The sequence below is a fragment of the Gymnogyps californianus genome, chromosome 4, assembly GCF_018139145.2.
Source record: "Gymnogyps californianus isolate 813 chromosome 4, ASM1813914v2, whole genome shotgun sequence".
Classification (NCBI taxonomy): domain Eukaryota; kingdom Metazoa; phylum Chordata; class Aves; order Accipitriformes; family Cathartidae; genus Gymnogyps; species Gymnogyps californianus.
In genome coordinates, this window is record NC_059474.1 from 67,483,286 (window position 1) to 67,502,103 (window position 18,818).

The following is an 18,818-nucleotide window of genomic DNA, read 5'->3' on the forward strand; positions in this document are numbered from 1 at the left end:
AAAAGCAAACCTTTGTGGGTGCACTTTCAGAGCCTTATTCTTCTCTGCTCACAGCCTGTCTGGTACATTCCTAGTAAACAAATTGATGTTTTTCCAAAGATACTGAACTATTTGCTAAATATGTATCTTTGTTTAGAATATAGAAGGATGTTTCATAAAACTTTAATGAAAAGAAATGCAGAATATATTTTTATTTTAAATAACCAGGTTTTAAAAAAGTGGCTATGATACACAACAAATGAATTCTAGAAAATATCCCATGTCTGGCAGGACCAGTTCCACTTCTGTGGGGTAGTGGGAATTGGTTTTGTTCTTGCTGCTGAACCTGACACCAAAAGTACAATTAGTGTCGATTCAATAGCTATTTCTATACCATGAATCATTACATCTTACATTGGCTGCTTGGCACTGGAAGTGTGCTACCAGCAGTAACTGCACTATTAGGAAGAGTAACAGACCTCCTTTTGTTGAAAAAAAGAGGTTAGTAGAAAGAAAACAAATTTCAGTGTTACAAGTGCTTTGTCTGCAATGACATGTAAATCAATAAAAAAGAAATGAAAGTTGTGAACCAGTAGAAATAAAAAATAAACTGAGAATTTCTATACTGTTTAGACTACAAAAACAGAATTCTTGCATTTGAAAACTCTTAACAAGCTCTGAAGTAGCCTAAGTATATATCTGCAAGGGAAAATGAAGATGGGGACTGTTACGGTGTGTTAGTTAAATCTGGTTTACGCAGGTAACTGTAAAGTAAAATTGCAGCAGTCCAAAGGAGCTAGCATAGGGTGAAAGTTGAGAGTAGAAATGACAAAGGTTGAAGCTTGGAGGTGAAAGAGGTTGGGAGTAGAAACAGTAATTTTTGCATTGGTAGCTGCTGTACCTACGCATGGGCACAGGCAGTTCCCATTCTGGAAAGTTTGCATTCTGCATATCAAAAAAGGCAAGTAAAATTAATACATTCACAAAATAGACCAAAACTGAGGCTAAAAAGTCAGACTTTACTAATGTTTTGGCATGTCAAAATGCAGTCTGAGCACTGGATATTTTAGGAAAACCCATCAGGTTTTAATTGTTCTATTGATCCATATGGGAGTTAAGGTCTTAGATTGCTCAAAATTCCATTAGACAGATAGCTAAGTTTTTGTATACTTTTAAAGTTTGCCCCAAACAAATCACATGTCAAGGAAAAAAGTTAATCAGCAAATATTTTCAGATGACGTTTTGAAAACAAAAATAGTTCATAACAAACGAATTCACTAGCATGATATTATATCTTTAAATGTTACGAGTTTCTAATGAGATCTTGAATGCTCTTATATCTTATATTACCTGAGAATTGCAAAGACATTGTAACATTATGTTTATTCTGGAATATTTAAATACTTTCTGGCTGCTCTGAAGTTGTACTTTTAATTCTTATATATGTATATAATCTCTTACTATATGTACACATAAATATACATAAAACATTTACATAAATTTATATAGAGTTGCATAAAAATATTCTAATTCTATTACAGCCTCAGCCACTGGAGACATACAGAAAATACTTATTTCTTGTTATGCAACTTTATTTAAAATAAATGTAATGGAAGTTGCAATGTATACAGGGAGTGCAATCTCCTATTTTGGTGCTCGGATGAGCCACAATCTTATTTATGCTATCCTGGCAGCGTAAAAGACATCAAAGTGGATACAAACTTCAACCTCATGCATTCTATGACTGCTTTATATTTCTAGAACCTGGCCACTATTTTTCCTGTTCACTGTTTCAAAGCACTTATAGACTGACTTTATAGATAAAATTGAAATGCTTTGCACTAATTCTCTAACACGAAGTTATTAAACTAGCCCCTCCCTTTAAATTATACATATAAACTATGAACTGCTAATTCTATATTCTAGCTAATTATTGCTTGTAAGTACTATAGATTAAAAATGAGTGTCCTATTTAAAAAGGCATTAGCTAGCTGTGAATTTTCATCAACTTCCTCCTCTTCCCTCCACGCACTCATTTTTGGAGTGAAATGGTAACTAGGAAAAAGAGTGCTTTTGTGAGAAGCTTGGTTTAAACTCTGGCTTTTCTCACCCATTTGTTGGATCACATAGACGTATCTTTCACAGGATTCCTGCAACAACCTTTGACTTTAAAAAGGGTCCATGAAGGTTAAAAGCACTCCTGGCTGACCTTGCAGAAATGTTCTTTATGGGAAAGCGCTAGATAAAAATGCCTGACATCAAAATGGAGCACAAAGGGAATTCAGAAGAGAAGTTAATTTGGGACCTGATAAAGTTCAATAAGTGTCAGAGAAATTGGGAAGGTATAAAGAATATTAATTTGTTTATTTCCTTTTTAAACTGAATTTTGACTCACTGGTTCCTGGAATTGCAAAGCGATGTAAACTCATTGTTTTTTCCTCACCAATCTTCTTTTGATATTGCTGATATTTATTAAGTTCTCAGGCTGCAAGGTAAATGGTGTTGTGCATAACCCATTCCCAAGCTGCGGGAATAAACAATCGAAGCAGAGAGCCCCAATATGTTGTGATCTCTGAATGTCTCTGCATTAAGATATTTGCCTGTGATCAGTACACGGCTCCTTTGTCTTTCATACCTAGGTGTCTCAGACATTTTTCAAATATAATTTCTCTTCATAGAGGAGGTATTAATGCAAATACAGACAATAGACAACATTCTGTTTTTAGAAGTGACTCAAACAACTGAACTTTGCAGTGGATTCCCTGAGTTAGGTGTTCACAGAGTTAGAAGTTGTAAAATCCATCCCACTAAGCAGAAACGTCCTTAACCAAAGAAATAAAAGGTGCAAAACAAAGAGATGTATCTTTAAATCCTGTTCATTCTCACATGTAGAGGCTTAACTCAACATCATTTAGCTGCATGTTTCCTAATGGTATGCTGTGCCTGCTCTATCAAATATAGAGCAGAATTTGCTGTGGGTTTTTTTAAATATAGTCTAGGACGTCATTCAGTCCTAAATACTTAGTAGTTAGGAAACTCAACTCTCCTGGTAGCAGCCATGAGAATACCATCAGTTCCCCGCAGGAATTAAAATTATGTTACATTAGAGAGAATGCTAGATCTAGCTGGCAGCGATGGCAACTCCTAGGCTGGCAGAGCTTGCAGAACGTATCTGACAGAATAGGAAAATAGATAAGCATGGCCTGAGTCTTAACCATTGTATCACAGCATTCTTTACATTGTCATCTTTCCCTAGTGTTTTTCATCTTTTATCATCGGTGAATCCTTGACAGAATTTTTGTTGGTTTTGCGTAGAAGGCTAAGCTCTCATGTGCTATTAAATGTAAGTGTTGTGACCAGGAGAATAAAAGAAAGCATATTATGTTGTTAAGGGTTAATATGGCAACTGCAGAAAGAATAATAAAGTTTCTTCATAAATTACCGATGCAGCCTCCTCTGAAATACAGTGTGCAATACTGGTCACAGCATTCCAAAAAGCATGTGGCAGAAGCAGAATGGCCCTTTTACAGTCCAAGGCCTTGACAAAATTTACCTGGAAAAAGCTTCAGAAAAGATGACTATACTACAAAAAAGGGACACTTAAACAGGTACATGTTAAACAGGTATGTGTTAAACAGGTACTACTCAGGCATGCTGAGTAGTAAAGAAAAGATGGATCAGGAAATTCCATCTTCATGTGCTCCCTTGTTCCTAATGGAAAAACAAGAGGGATTTTTAAAAGAGAAAATAAACCCCCATACTTTTCACAAAGCTGCAATTACTTTTTGAGGTCATTTTTTAATGAAATTATTGATACCAAAATGTAAAAATATCAAGAACAGCTAGTCATTATTAATTGTAACACTAAAATGCACTAGTGACATTAAACTTCATGACTGAAGACCAGCCAATCTAGAGAGGAGAAGAAGCTCTGTTGATTAGAGATTTCTCTATACAGTTTGCAATTAAAATTTTTCTCAGAAGTGTTTAGTGTGTGCTATTTTTGGAGAATGAGTCCTGGACAAGAAGGACTGTTGGCCGCTTTCAGTAAAAGGCGGCTTCTATTGTTACGTAAGTAATGGGCAAAACTGGCACGATTAAGATTTTCATTTCGTTAGCCAAATTTGATTCCGTTTTTCTGAAATGGTCACATCTACTGCAAGAGGTATCAATGTCCTTTGATCTCCCTGGTGTTGCAGTGCACTTGCTGAAGTCAAGGTTGTATTTTCTTTTTAAAATCTAGAGCAGAAAATTCTTTCTCCCATCAGTATCAAAACTATGGTGGTATGGGTTAAGTGTGTTACCATTTCAAATTTGTATTATTATATACAGAACATAACAATCACTACCATCTGATGGAATAACTTGTATATCATTCTTTTCTACAAAAACATTAGATGATCTAATTGTTTTTGAGAACTTTATAGTGAAGTACTTTATCTTACAATGTAAGCTGGCAATTCATGATTTTAAGTAATGCATGCATTTTCATTAAATAAGGTTGTATAGGAACAAGGAATTCAATGCAGTTGAAGTTGATAGGGAAGGGGTTTTTTTACAAAATAATGTAGTGTATGTGCATTTTACCATTCAGAATATTTTGAAGATAGAGTATATTATCACATTAGAGCAAGAACTAAGTTGTGACTTGACACAAGGCACTCATACTGACTGTGGTGGAGTTGTAGTTTGATAAGAAATCAGACAGGCTCTTTAAAATACCTTCAAAAGCAGCCCTGTTCTTGGTTTCAGCCCTGATCTGAAAAGATATGTACTTTTCAGTTAGGTAATTTTCAGGAGATGAAAGAACAGTAAGTCTTGCAGCCAACATGCTTGAAGAGAAGAACAGGAAACTATGCTAATTCTCTCTGTGGTAAAGTGGGTGGAAGAATGCAGAGCTGCTTTTATGCCTTTCTATGGAGGATATCTGGATAAAAATTAGGCTTTTTATTAAAAGCTATGCAATGAGATGCAGTTTTTGAGATTTTACTAGTTTTGTTGTCATTGATCTAGCCAATGAACTTAAGAATATTTGAAGTGATTTCTGGAAACTCCTGACTGACCCAGTAGGAAGCAGAGGTCAACCCCACTTCTGGGAACTGAAACTACTAATCCAATGGCTTGAGTACAAATAGATCACGTGAAGTAATTTGGATAAACAACATCTTTTTCAAAAACACACTGATCTTCCCAACAGGCAAAGTATACCAGGACTGGAGAGGCATGATTGCACCAAATCCTGTGAAGGAGTACAGCCAAGCAAGGCAAAAAAGCATGAAAGGCAAGGAGGTATGTAAAATGACCAAGCATTGGTTGGGAAGGATCAGCTCTGCGTACATTAGAAATTCCTGCATTTTAGTAATGAACTTTGCTTTCTACATCAGTGATCTATAATATAAACAATATTGTTATCAAAACAGAGAAACAAAGTTTATAGTTGGAGCAGTAGCCATGATTTTGGGTCCAGAAAATTCTCAGTTTACCAGATATCCTTACATTATTACGAGCACTATGAGTCCATTACTATAGACAAAGCAGTGCTTCAGTATTGGTGCACTGCCGTGAGTAGAACTTCCATGAATGTAAGTCTATTGCATTATGTATATACATATGACATGTTACATACAGACCATCATATAAAGAACAGATCCCTGTTTTAAACTAAACCAAACAGTACATCTAGATTTCTGGAGTACACAGACTTAAATGCTGATAGTCACCATGTGTTAGATAACACAGGCTAATGTCAAAATTGAAATAACTTTATCTAGATATACCCTTTCTTTAAGAAGAGGGACAGGTAGACTGATATTTGTTTTCCAGTATTCGCATCTTCATGGCATGGCTATCTCACTGTTTCACCAACTTGATTTTTACAACACGCTATCTAGAAAAGTAAGCTTTTTGCCCCAGTGGGCTAATAAAGCTGAAATTATTTGATCTAGCCTCATGTAATGTAAGGCAGAAACTGGATAATTTAAATTATCATATCTTTATAGCAATTTTAACAAATATTTTATGAAAAATACTGAACACTGCAAAGTTTACAGATTCTCAAATTCATATCCTTAAAATGAAGTAAGGCTCAGAAAGCAACAGAAACATTTAACAAAACTTTGCACATTCTAAATCTACACAAGATTTAGAAACTATATGGTTTTGAGGTACAAAGATTAAATGTTAAAAGTAATTTAAGGTAGAAAAGAGCTATTGGAGGTAACTTCCCTACTTAAAGTTTTCTGTTTGACCTTAGAAGTTAATAGATCCTACTATTTAATAAAATAATTTTAAACCTATTTTAACCTGTTGGAAAACACTTGTGAAGACTGAAAGGCTTGCAAGAAACAAAAGCGGAAGTTTTCTTTTTTCTTTAAATATTTCTTTTGTTCTTAAAAAGGAGCATCTATCTGTGAATAAAGCAGAATATAAAAAAAGAGATAAAGTTTGATAGCTTAAAATGAGTTGGACAGGATTCTGGATAGTGGCCGTTGAAATTCTAGCACCTCTTCAATTGAAAGATGTTATCCCTAAAAGCGTCTTATAATGATAGTTACTTTTAAATGAGTCATCCTCAGATAGATACAGTCAGATAATTGTTCTCTGTATTCTTTGGAAAACACTATGAACATAGCCTTTGTATAAACCAGAATTTTTCTTTCTGTACTGGAATTCATTTCTCTTTGTAAATTGTCCTAACAGTCAGTTAATTCACAAAGAGATTGGCTTTGGACCGATAAGAGTATTTTCACCTAATGAATCCAGGACCTTGCTGTAGGCGACTGTGCCATTTAGATATTTATTAAGCACTAGTTTTCACCTAGTTAATTTTTTTTTTTCTTTTTGCTCCTATTACTTCCATGGAAAAACAACTCTTGTCTCCTTTGGTGGTCAGAAACCTGCAGTTTTCAGCCTAAATTTAGGCAAGGCCAGTTTGTACTTACTCTTTATTTTGTCAACATTGCCATTTGGTTTTATAGCTCTTCTCCCTCCTTGACTTTTTACACCTGCTACTGCCTGAATCAATTGTGTCCGCTGTCAGCCTTTGCCTCTCTGGGCTGAAAAAGGTGAAAATACTTTTTTCCTCTCATATGAGACACTCTTCATTGCCCTAATTGTCCTAACAGCCATTTCTCTGCACTTTAACCAGTCAGAATTCACCTTGTTGGAATGCTGAGTGACCACAGTGATACAGAATATAACAATTCACAGAGTAGCATTAAGCTTTTCCTCGTCTGATATTTTTAGGATCAAATTCACTTCTACTCAGCTATGGCTTATTTTCATGCTGGAAATTGCTGAGACATCCAGGTCTTCCTCCTCCACCATTATCTCTAACTAAAAAACTTGTATAGAATTTCTTCTCATTAATCAATTTATAAACTGGTACTTTTACTGTTCACTTTGTTTCTATAACTCCAGTCTACAGTATCATCCAGTTCTTCTTTTCCTATATGACCCTTTGATCTTCCAGGTTTATCGGTGCTGTACTCCAACTATGTGTCACTTCACTGGTACACTCTTATTCTATGCCAGTATTATTAAGTTCACTAGTGACACAGATTTTGGAGGAAATCCACCAGTAACCTCCTGCTAGCCCATAGTTTCTTGTTTAGATCAGTGCACCACTCTCCTTTACTCAGCTCCTTATCCACCTTACAAATAATGAGAAACCACAGCTAGGAACTAAATTTGAGTTAGAATTGGTTTAATGTAAAAAAAAGCATAGCTAAGAAATTAATTTTTTATTGTATTTTAAAAAAATAGGTTTGAAAGGGTAAATAACTGTGCACCTATGCATACTAAACAACTCATGGCTGTGTTTCGAGATTTACTTGTTCTCCATCTTAAACTTTGTATTTTACAAGTGGCCTCAGAAATTAGCTGCAAATTGGTGACTCATATTGTTGTTTCTGGTTTGAAAACTGTACTAGAAAGTGTGATTATCTAAAGATCTTTTGGATGACATTCATCAGTAAAGACAAAGTCTAAAATTTAGTTTACAGTATGGAATAGACTTACCAAAATAATCTTATCTTTAGTAATATTTCATTAAATGTTTTGTTAAACAGCACTGATCAGTCAAAATGATTCAAGATTACAGGGACAGGGACAGTGACAGCATGTCTCCAGAGATAGTTCAATGACACTATTGTATTCCTAAGTCTGTTGTCAATATTAATGGCATGCCCAAAGATGTCATATTTAGTCTCTACTACAAGCTTAGACTGACGGTGGCTAAAAGCAAAATGTAACATTCAGCCTTAAGAGTATTCTAACAATTGGAATGTCTTAGGAATTTATGTTAAGATCATTTAAGCTGCAATAAAGGTGTTAAATGAAGAATCCTGCAGATTTATGAAATGATGGAGTGAAGTAACTCTTGCTAGGTGATGATGTGCAGACCTTTCTGAGGAAGTCTTCCTGAGGAAGAGTGAAAAGTCCACAGACTACACTCACATTTAAAAAATAGTACGGAAAAAATAGAAAAAAGAGAAATAAAAATCAGATGGGATGGAATTAGTGTCCTTGTCCAGTTTTAGATCAAGAATAAAGTTCAGAAGAAGTATTGCTGAATGCCGTAAATTTTCAGCTTTGACAGCATGGAAGAGTCTTGAGGAGTCTACATAAAACAGGTTACCTCTTGCCTAGAGAGTCACCAGATCATTAAGTCTAAATTGAAATTGCATTTTATATTTATTTGTAGTGTGTTGTTTTTAATCTTGCACCAAAATGCCTGACCCTATCTTTTATTAAATAAAGAGTTTCTTGATTATTAAGTTTGCTTGGTGTGAAGGATGGAAGGATCAAAAAGAAGGACTAAGTGTCATGAGCAGACATTGCTGAGAAACTGTCGCAGGGTGAGTTTATGGAATTTAGGGAGTTAGAGTATCTCCTGCTACACTGCAAACACTTGCGTTAGGAACAGGGGCTGACTTTACTGTGTAGTGCTTATTCAAAAGTGGTTTTTTCAGCAAGGATAAGCCAGCATTTCCTCTACAAGGAGCAAATGACTGAGAAATATACCCTGACTTTAGGCAAATCCTGAAGCTCTACAGCTGAAAAGTTTTCGCCCCAGAAATGAGTTTCAATGGCATTTTTGTCAAGACGAATTTCTCAGGCCTAGAGTATCTGCAGTGGGGAGGAAAGGAGAAAAATAGAAATTCTAACCCTCTCATGAAACCAAGCATGCAGAGGGGGTTTGGGGTAGGCTGTGAAAAAGTGAAGTTGAAATCACTTTGCTGACTTATTCAGGGCATTTTATTCAATGAGTTTCTGGCATCACAAGTGAATGCCTTAGCCATTGTGTAGAATCTCTTGATTTTGTTCTGCAACATAACACAATTGAACTTCAAAATCTTGAAATGTCATGTGAAGTTATGAGTGAGCCTGTAATGAACACATTATCCAAAGACAGGACAGTACTCTTTATTTGTATAGGTAAACATAGCTAAACTACCTTCTCAAAAGGGCTTTGATGATAGGCCTGTATTGCCAATGCAGTTATGTTGTTTTCACAACTGAATCTAGGGCACATCCTTTCAATTATTTTCAACATTAATTCAGCTTTCTGTTTGCAATACCCATGTTCCTGGTAGGTAAGTTAGCATGTAAACTTATGTGCTTGCTTCATGGCATTTTGATTTGATTAAAGCCAGCTACAATGTCTAATCTACCAAGAAGAAAAGCTAACCTGGATTAAAATGCAGACAAGAAGTGAGGAAGAAGAAGTAGAAAGCACGTCATGCACAAAGACATCTTTGTTACTGAACATTTCATGTGAAAGAAAATCACCTTGCAGAGTATTTCCATGTCTGATTGCATTTTCTTTAATGAGAAAAGGCAACAGAGATCACTGTAGCTTATGAATCTGGATAAAACAGTGAGTGTGCTCAGAAAGTGCCTGTAGCTTTGCTTACATCTACAAACAAGGGGTATTGTTGTTTCAGAATGGCTTTCGTGTACTCTCTGAAAAATTAATGGAAACAAAAAAAGTGAGAATGGTTCATTAAACTTTAAAATACGCTTAGTAAAATCTTTCACCAAAAGACACATGAGGAAGAATGGGTTGTAGACAAGGTGTTACGTTACCAGAATGCCACTATTTTGAATTATTGATTTATTTTCTTTGGGAGGACATAGAATATAGCTGTGGTGTTTTAAGAGATAAGAGATAGCTTGGTTTGCTTGCAATTTGCACTTTAGTATGGTTTTGCACTTGACCTAAAATAGGAGACAGTTATTTAAATCGAAAGCTCTTTCAAAGCTAGCTGTGAATTACCCATTTCTGCATTATGATTCAAGGCTGATAAAGCGTTCTACTGTTTATCATGCAAAGTGGTTCCATGGTTCAAATTCACTAGTTTAGACAGAATACCATAATAATCTGAATTGAACAAAATATGAAACATCCTTTTCCACTCTATCATCTCTGATTCACAATAGAATGATCAGCTTCTATTCTTCCCATTGATGAATGATGCCAGTTTCAATGTTCCAGCATGCAACTGCAAGTGTTTTTCCTGTGCTACCTTGTAGGTTTGGCAGAAACTCTTTGTAGATAGTCCAAAACAACCTCTTTAATGCACTTTATGTTCCTTCTCAAGATTAACATTTACCACACTGTCTGTTCTAAAGTAACAACCATTAAGCTCCTGATGTACTGTCACAACTCTGTGTCATGCCAATCAAAATCACTTCATTGTTTCTTTGTGTTACTTCATTTGTCTCTATTCCTCTGTTGTCTCTTGATTTTTACTGCAATTGTGAATTATCTGAGATAGTAATTGTTCTATGCTTATTGTATTTAAGCAGTGTCCAGCATTATGGGGCACTGGGACCAAGACTAAGGTCTTGAGTTTCTGTGGTGTGGTACCACTAACAATAATAGATGAGCTGAATTTTTTCTCTGGTTGCAACCTAGTCACCTCTTCCAGTCTTTCATATGACACTCTTAGTGCAATTTCTTCTGGGCTGCAGTGATCTGTGGTCTTATTGCAAAAGTTCTTTTTTTTTTTTTTTTTTAAACTTTGGGACAGAAGTCTTAACAGTTGTTTGAGTCATCAGAGTCCTGCATTTCAGCTTCTCCCCAATTTCAGAAATGCTGGAAATGTTGCTTTCAGAAATTGCTGGAAATTTTTAAATTATATTTTGAGTAATTTTTCATTCTTTTTGTAGATTAATGTAATTATTATATCCATATATATCCTATCCTAGTAAGAAAATTTAAGGTATTTGCAAATAGATCTTGGGCCCTGTACAAACGAGGAAGCAGACTAGCAGAGCTAGAATGGAATAAATTAATTTGCTACCCCTGATTCTGGAGCAGTTTTCCATGCAGACATTATTCTTAAATAAAAGTTACTTTTATTCCAGAATAATTATTCTGCTCACAAAGCAGCACCGGCTCTGAGACAAAGCTGAGACTTCTAACACTTTGTAAGTTTATCTCTGAATTCCTGCTGTGCAGATGGCACAGTGGGCTGGGGAGCAGCAGGACTGGGAAGCAATAGAGGAGTTGGCAGGTTGGCGAAGAAGATAACAGGTGGCTTGTGAAGTGGAAGCAAGGTCTTTATTGCAGGCCACCCTTGCCTCAGGCAGAATAAAACTTTGAATTCAAAGGGGGGAGGTAGTCTCACATGAAAGCATATGCAACCTACTGGACCACATACTGGAGACTTGAAAGGTAGTTTGGGAAGTAAAGGAAAAGAATTGTGAACTTTTGGATGGCCCTAGGTAAAAACTGGAAATCTAGGAGGAGGAATGGCTGTTCAAAGGGTAGCTACACACTGAGATGGTGGACCAGCACAAGTAGAGGGCTGTGGAAGAAAAATACTACATGAGGTCTTCAGATGAGATAGTTTTGGGGTTTTTTGTTTGGTTTTTTTTTCTCTCAGCAACCGTATCAGAGTACAGATTGCTGTAACAGCCAATTAAATTCCTTTTGCAAGTGGGAGGCAGGAGACTGAACTCAATTGGCAAGTGGCTCATCATAGTGTGAAGTGGGAACAGCTCATTCCGAGTCAAACACATGCTTCACTGCACTGTTTTATATGGAAGATTCTGAGAAGATAAAGCCATTTGACTCCTTTGTTATAGCAGTGTATCAAATAGCCTGGGGAGTGCAAATTGTAAAGAACCTTTGCATGTATTTCTCACCTCCCACTTTTCAGGGGTTGATGATATGATTTTCCTTATTGTTAAAAGGGAACATACTTCAAGCTATGGGGTCAACTTACTTTAAAAAAATAAGATAAAATACACCTTACTTAAGAAAGAATACTTAATACTTAAGAAAGTAAGGTGAAAAATAGTTTTCACTCAGATGTATTAAGCCTTATGGGTAGCAGTCTGCTGATCAAAGGTTTATCTTCTCAAAGTGTTCATTTTTGAAAAGAACAATACTTGTAAGTATTTGAAACTTGATTTGGGAATACCAGAGGTATTCAGAGATCTGGTCCTGGCACATACTGATCACATGCATAGTAGGATTTTAGTTTCTGTTGTCAGCTCATAATCAGAATCATGTACTGATAAGCACAGCTGGAGGACCTAAGAATCCCTTGGACAATGTCTTGATAGCATTTGGGAAATGTCGTGTGAATTACTAAAATATATTTGAAGTAACTTAGAAAGTTATCAAGTATCTATCTTGCTCTGAATTCATACATTTATACCCAGACATGTGCAAAGTCACTTACTGTAGTGTTGGATCTTTGCCCAGAAATTCATTTTTGGAGAACGACTCTTGAGGTTTTATGCAGATAGTATGCTTATTGCACCTCTATGTCCACTCTTTCTCATGTTTTCTCTCAGACAGCTGGTGTTAACATCCAGACTGCATTAAAATAACTAGTCACATCTCAATTGCACAAGATGTGTAATTTCATCTTCATATTAAATCATAGATGGTAACTTTATTAGGCATTGGCTTGGCTTTAGACCACATGAACTAAAATGTAGATTGCCTTTCAGCATATACCTAACACGCCTGACAGGGTTTCCTGTGAATGGGGTTGACAAAATGATAGGCTTTAGCCACTCTAGTTCTGGGAGGAGCAACTTCAGGACTCAAATCCCTAGATCAAAACCAGAAGCGAAGACCAAAATATAGCAAGCTAGTATAAAAGCGAACCAAACTGGACAAGACTACTCAGTGGTGACACAGAACTTAATAAATAAATGAACAAAGAACTATACACCTACAAAATGAGGCACTAAATAAGACTATTCCTGAGCACGTGCATGCATTTTAGCTCTCCCACCAGATAACAGTTAATTGCACTGGTGGCTGATGATCCTAAAATAAACAAGGGTGTGCAGAGCCAGGTCTTCTATTTGCAATAGCAATTACTTGAAGTGCATTAGCAACCTCCTAAGAAGAATGTTTTTCTCTAACTGTTGGGTAACTCATACCTCACTGCTTGAAATCTGCAATACAAATCAGTGCACTGACTTGCAGCCTTTAAAACCTGCATTCTTTGATTAAAAAATGATAATCAGTGTCTAGCATTCAGGCTCTGTGGGTAGATTTGCTAAATAGAATGCTTGAAAGAGTGGTTTAGTTGTACTTAATGCATTGCCGACGTTAATCTAGCATGTACCACATCTGATTTTTCAAACAAAATCATGTTTTGTTATTTGTTCATCAAAACATTCTGGTAATTGAAAAAGTAGTGAAAACGTTTGGTGGAGGGAATCACTATATGCATGTACACCTGAATGAGCTCTGAATTTGGCATTTTCACACAGGCAGCAACTTGGAATCATTATGGTTAGTTGTCTGAAATTGCTAACCAAAGGGAGTACAAAACACAGTAGGAGGTTGGGTATGGAAAGGAAAAGAACTTAGGGCTGAACAGAAAACATCACCATATCTGTGTACCTCGAGGCAGGTAGCAGCGTGGAGAGAGGCTACAGTGAGCAGTTAGTGACAGAAGCCAAGCACATGAGGTCAGAAGAAGAATCAGTGGAAGTGTTGGGAGAATAGCACGGCTGGGAGCTGGGCTGAAGTATCAGAAAGTCCATAGAGCACGGTAGGGTCTAAGGTGGTAGATAATAGGCAAGGCTAGTGTACAGTTGAATATGAGACTGGTTTGAGTAAATGAGACTCAGGAACAGGATCTGAAGCATGAGGTAGCCAAAAATATGTGGAAACATGCAACCAGTAGGACTCACTTTTTCATGAGGTGGATAGGAGCAAATCATCTGTCAGGTATGCAGTCTTTCCTTCAGCTGAGTGAATGCGTCAGGTCCTTAACTGATAGGAAGACTCCTAAGATGAGGTGTAGCACTGATAATCTAATTGGAATTTACTAAGAATATCAAAGTACCTGTGTAGCTGGCTGCTGATCGGGATAGAGTTCTTACTACATCCACAGTACACCCATGTCTTAAATACCACATGTCAGTCATACTGTGCTAAAAAGAAAAGGAACCTAGAAGGTAGTGTATGGGATTGCCAGAGATATGGAATAGTTTCTGTCATAAAACAGACTAAATAAGCTGGGATTCATCAGGTGGGAAAATGTTTCATGCTGTATTTACTGATAATGGATATCATATACCATTTTACCATCCATTGATTCAGTATCATAAAATCTAGGCAACAGAGGTAAAGGATCAGGAATATAATCTTGAAGGTAGGGGAAAGGCTAATAAAGAATAATATATATTGTTTTTCTAGCTCAAGAACTAGAGGGGCCTGATGAAATTATCAGGTAACAAATTTAGAACAAAAATACAAAAATCTTTTTCATATAATGCATAATTAAATTGTGGATCTGGCAGCCACAGGTGTTGCAAAGTCTGAAAATAGAAAAGGGATCAAAAAGGGATTAGACAATTTGATATCTGATTGGTTATTCAGTGGCTATTGTACATAAGGCTATAGATGCTGCCTCTATCTCAGTCACTAAACTGCTGATAATCAGAACTCTATAATGGAGACGAATCACCCTTGAAAGCGCCATGTTTCTTATGCCTGCCTATACTCCTTTGTTGGCCATTGTTAGGAAGAGCATATTGGGATGGGTGGTACTTTGGGGTGACGTCAGATATTCGTTCTTTAACATGCTTTGTTTATCACTGTGTTTCAGGAACACAGGAGTTAAAATGGCAAGGACATCTGAGGGGGTTATAGTTACATGCTTCAGTTATATACTGGATTGTTCTTTTTTTTTTTTTCTTTTCTCTGAGTCTTTTACAGATGATGTATCCTTTTTAAGAGGTAGCCAGATAAGAAAGCATCACAGCAAAAGCCAGACACCCTGATCTATACAAGTGATAGCAAATGTTTGTGGGTTTTGTGTTTTCATAATTCATTAAATGAAAACACTGTTAGAATTATAAGGTAGCAGGACAGAGAGTAGTCATTGAGGAGATGGAAAGGGGAAAGCAATATTTCCCCTTTTTGAACCTGTACATCTGAGCTTAAAGCAAAGTATTGCTAGGTTCATCCCTAACATTTTCAGTTACTGATTAGGTTGGGTTTATTTCTTTGAACTTTTTAGTTTTGCTCAGTAAAGCTGTAAGTCAGGTCTAAATTTAGAACTTTTTAAAGTATATGTGCAGTTCTTGAAATATATGGCAGTTATGAGCTCTCTTAGATTTTACCTAATTCACTTGGTCTTTCTTTTGTCTTTTCAGATTACAGTAGACTTCCAAGTCAACAAAAGGGGAGTGCTGCATTAAGTGCTAAGTCAGAAAGGAGGAATATGAGGTGCTTTTTTCCTATTCATCTTTTGTAAAAATGACAGCAGATGAAACTGATGTACTTATTTTCAAACTTATTTTTTAAAGTTTTTCTTTTGGAAATTAATATTGAAAACTGACAAAGGCATTAGAAAGCATGAATAGGTCTTAGTCATACATTTACACTATTTCCAAGTAGAATCCACAGATTCTCAATGTCATTAAGTTGGAAAACCTCAGAATGGTGATTCTGAGTTCTTCAGTGTATTCCAGTGATGAACGAGATCTGTTTGTGTATATTAACCTCTCATTAGCATCACTGCAGCCTCAGGAAACTAGCCAAATTTTAGTATCAGGCCCTGAGACCAACTAAACTGGGCCCACCAAGGTTGAAAGCTGTGTCTTCAACTGGAAGTGAAATCTGTTGTTGTGCCTGTCCTTATGGCTTGTCTTTATGCCTCCATATTGTTTTACTGTCACATTTTGTCTTCTGTGTACATCCTGAGTGAACAATTTGGGATGTATCTTTGAGTTTAAGCAGTGTTTCATCACCTTCTTAATTTACGTCTGCATGAATTGTAATTAGCTGGGTCATCAAAATTCTGCTCAGCCATACCTTGATTATGTATATGCATATCTTCAGATTTTATTTGTAAAGTGATAATTTCTGGATTGAGAACATACTGACACTTACAAGTAATCACTGGGCTCCAGTTCAGCACTCCATCTGTATTCAGCAAAACACTTAAGCGTATGCTTAATTTTAACTTTAGCTCAGGTAAGCATGCAATTGCCTCCATCCAAATTCAGCATAGCATTTTAAGTATGTGCCTAACTTTAAGCATATCCTTAAACCCTACTAAAGCTAAAATCAAACACATCCTTAAGTGTCTTCATGAATATGGATAACTACTGAATGAGGTTTGATGAAATGAACTCTGTTGGCCATTAAATAACAAGAAATGCCTGGCCATGATTTCATTAATGTCCTACAGGCAGGGAAAATGTAACAAAGAAGTAAACCAATCTATTTGTGTCTTGAAATTCTAAAAACTAAGCTGTGTACTGTTGAAGACAAAGTATTTTATAAACTGTGGGAGGTCTTTCTATCCCTTAAAGAAGACTGTATCCGTAGGAAATCAAGACGTCATTCTCAGTGTTTCATTAAGTTCAGAATGTTCAATAAAATTCTTTTTCATTCTTTGAACAAGACATTTCAGATAATGTCTCTAAATCTGTTTAAAATTACAAATAATAATGAGAGTGCAACTGGTCACAGAAACTTACAAAGAAAATGAATAAACTATATACAGGTGGTAAGCATGTTACAGCTTATAGCACATTTTCTATGATTTTGTTTTATTTTCAATGCTAAAGTGTTTGATTCACATCACCATTCTTTGTTTCAGTCCATTTTCAGTTTTGCAGGTTCAACCTCTACAATCTTTCTGCACTATTTGTGAAAAGCTCTTTGCATTTTTTATTTCAGATCTCTCCTATTGCAGTTCATGAAGTCTTTCAACAGTAGGCTGTTAATCCTTTGCAGATTAATATGATTTCAGTGATAATCCTTTCATTTGTTGAATTTTTAAGACATATAATCATTAAAGAAAATGCTTGACAGATTTTCCATTAAAGTAGTACAAAGCAGGTGGTATGTCTTTAATGTACGTCGGTAGCACTTTATGTTGCTCATTTATAAGATTAAGTTTGCAGATGAAGCAAATAAGTGTAGGGTTAGTTATTGGTCTTTTCCCTTTGGTATTACAGTTCAAATCCAGTCAAGAAAAAAAAAAATTATTCAGGGGTTTGCAGTCAAACCAGGGTTAGAATATCAGTTTGAATACTCTTTAGACAACTCCATTGCTACTTTTCATCTGGAGTAAGGGTCAGTTTGGGTTCTGTCCTGATACTGTAAAGCATCAAGTTAAATATATGGAGAAAAAGCAGGGTATAATTTAATACATGAGATTTGCCTTCAGGTAGGCCATAGGATGTAAATTGTATACAGGAGTTATTCCAGCTCTCTGTACAAGGCTAATTCTTGTCTTCGTTTAAGTTAAACATATGACTGAAATACTCTTCCCCAGAAGGAACTGAAGTCTGTGATTATCTCGCAATAATGACACACATAAATCTCTTGCCATTAGAGTTTTTGGTTTGATGTTCATTCCCAGCTCACTGTCCACAACTGTCCTTTTCATCCAAATTCTTTACCCTCTTTTTTGTCTTCTTTTTCCTCTGATATTTCCCATATTGACTTATTTCTCATTTTCCTGTGCACACTGATGAAACAATAGACAGGAAGGGAAGGCACAGGTATTAAAATACAGTGATACTGAGTGCTCTTGTAAGCCACATTTTAGTTAAGATCCCAGAAGCAATGCTTCAAAGTTAATATACAAACAGCAGAAATGCTTTTTAGCTAGACATCTGAAAAAAATTCAAAGTTTATTAAAACCTCTGTTTAAACAAGTAGATAGTAGGTGTGGCCTATCACAGTAGGCTGAATTTTTGCTTTTATATACTGAAAACTCATAGATACTTTAGGCAGGAGGGAAAGGAAGCAGACACCACAGCTCTTTAAGAAAATCAGGTCCTGAACTTGGCAAACCTTTAGCTGATTTTGTCACATATTTGCAGCTTTAAAATGATTTGGCCTTTGCAACAGCCAAAATAAGTGTCCTTTAATCACTTCCAACCTATTAACAGATGGGCAAACAGCTTTTATAAATGGGGCATACAAAATACTCCAATATCAGCCAAAACTAATTAGTAGCATTATCTGAACTGAAATTTGTAAGTGATGGAATATATATTAATGCAGATAAACTGTTTGATAGAAATTCCTTTTCAAACATCATGCTTGGTATTTGTTCTGCTCTAGTATGTTCTAAACACTTATTAAATAAAACCCACTTTTTTTTTCTGTTTAGCTATTTTCTTCTATTAAAACAATAATTTTTCCTGTAAAAGTTATCATTAGAGATAGTGTAACTGAGAGAAATTACATTAAGCAAGAGGTAGTTTAGCATGCATTTTTTGTGGCATATAAGAGAAAGAACAGTGTAACTTGAACACAACCTTAAAATAAATTCATCTTTAAGAACATCACAAAATACTGATATAAGACATTATTTATACAGCAG

The 18,818-nt window shown here is 35.9% G+C and overlaps 1 protein-coding gene across 1 annotated transcript in view; it reads left to right on the plus strand.

Annotated features, from left to right (window-relative positions):
- Positions 1-18,818, plus strand: part of IQCM (IQ motif containing M) — a 106,282-nt gene that overhangs the window by 18,751 nt on the left and 68,713 nt on the right. The window contains 2 exon segments of the mRNA XM_050896410.1: positions 5,177-5,291; positions 15,659-15,697. Of these exon segments, the coding sequence (XP_050752367.1) occupies positions 5,177-5,291; positions 15,659-15,697 (154 nt within the window).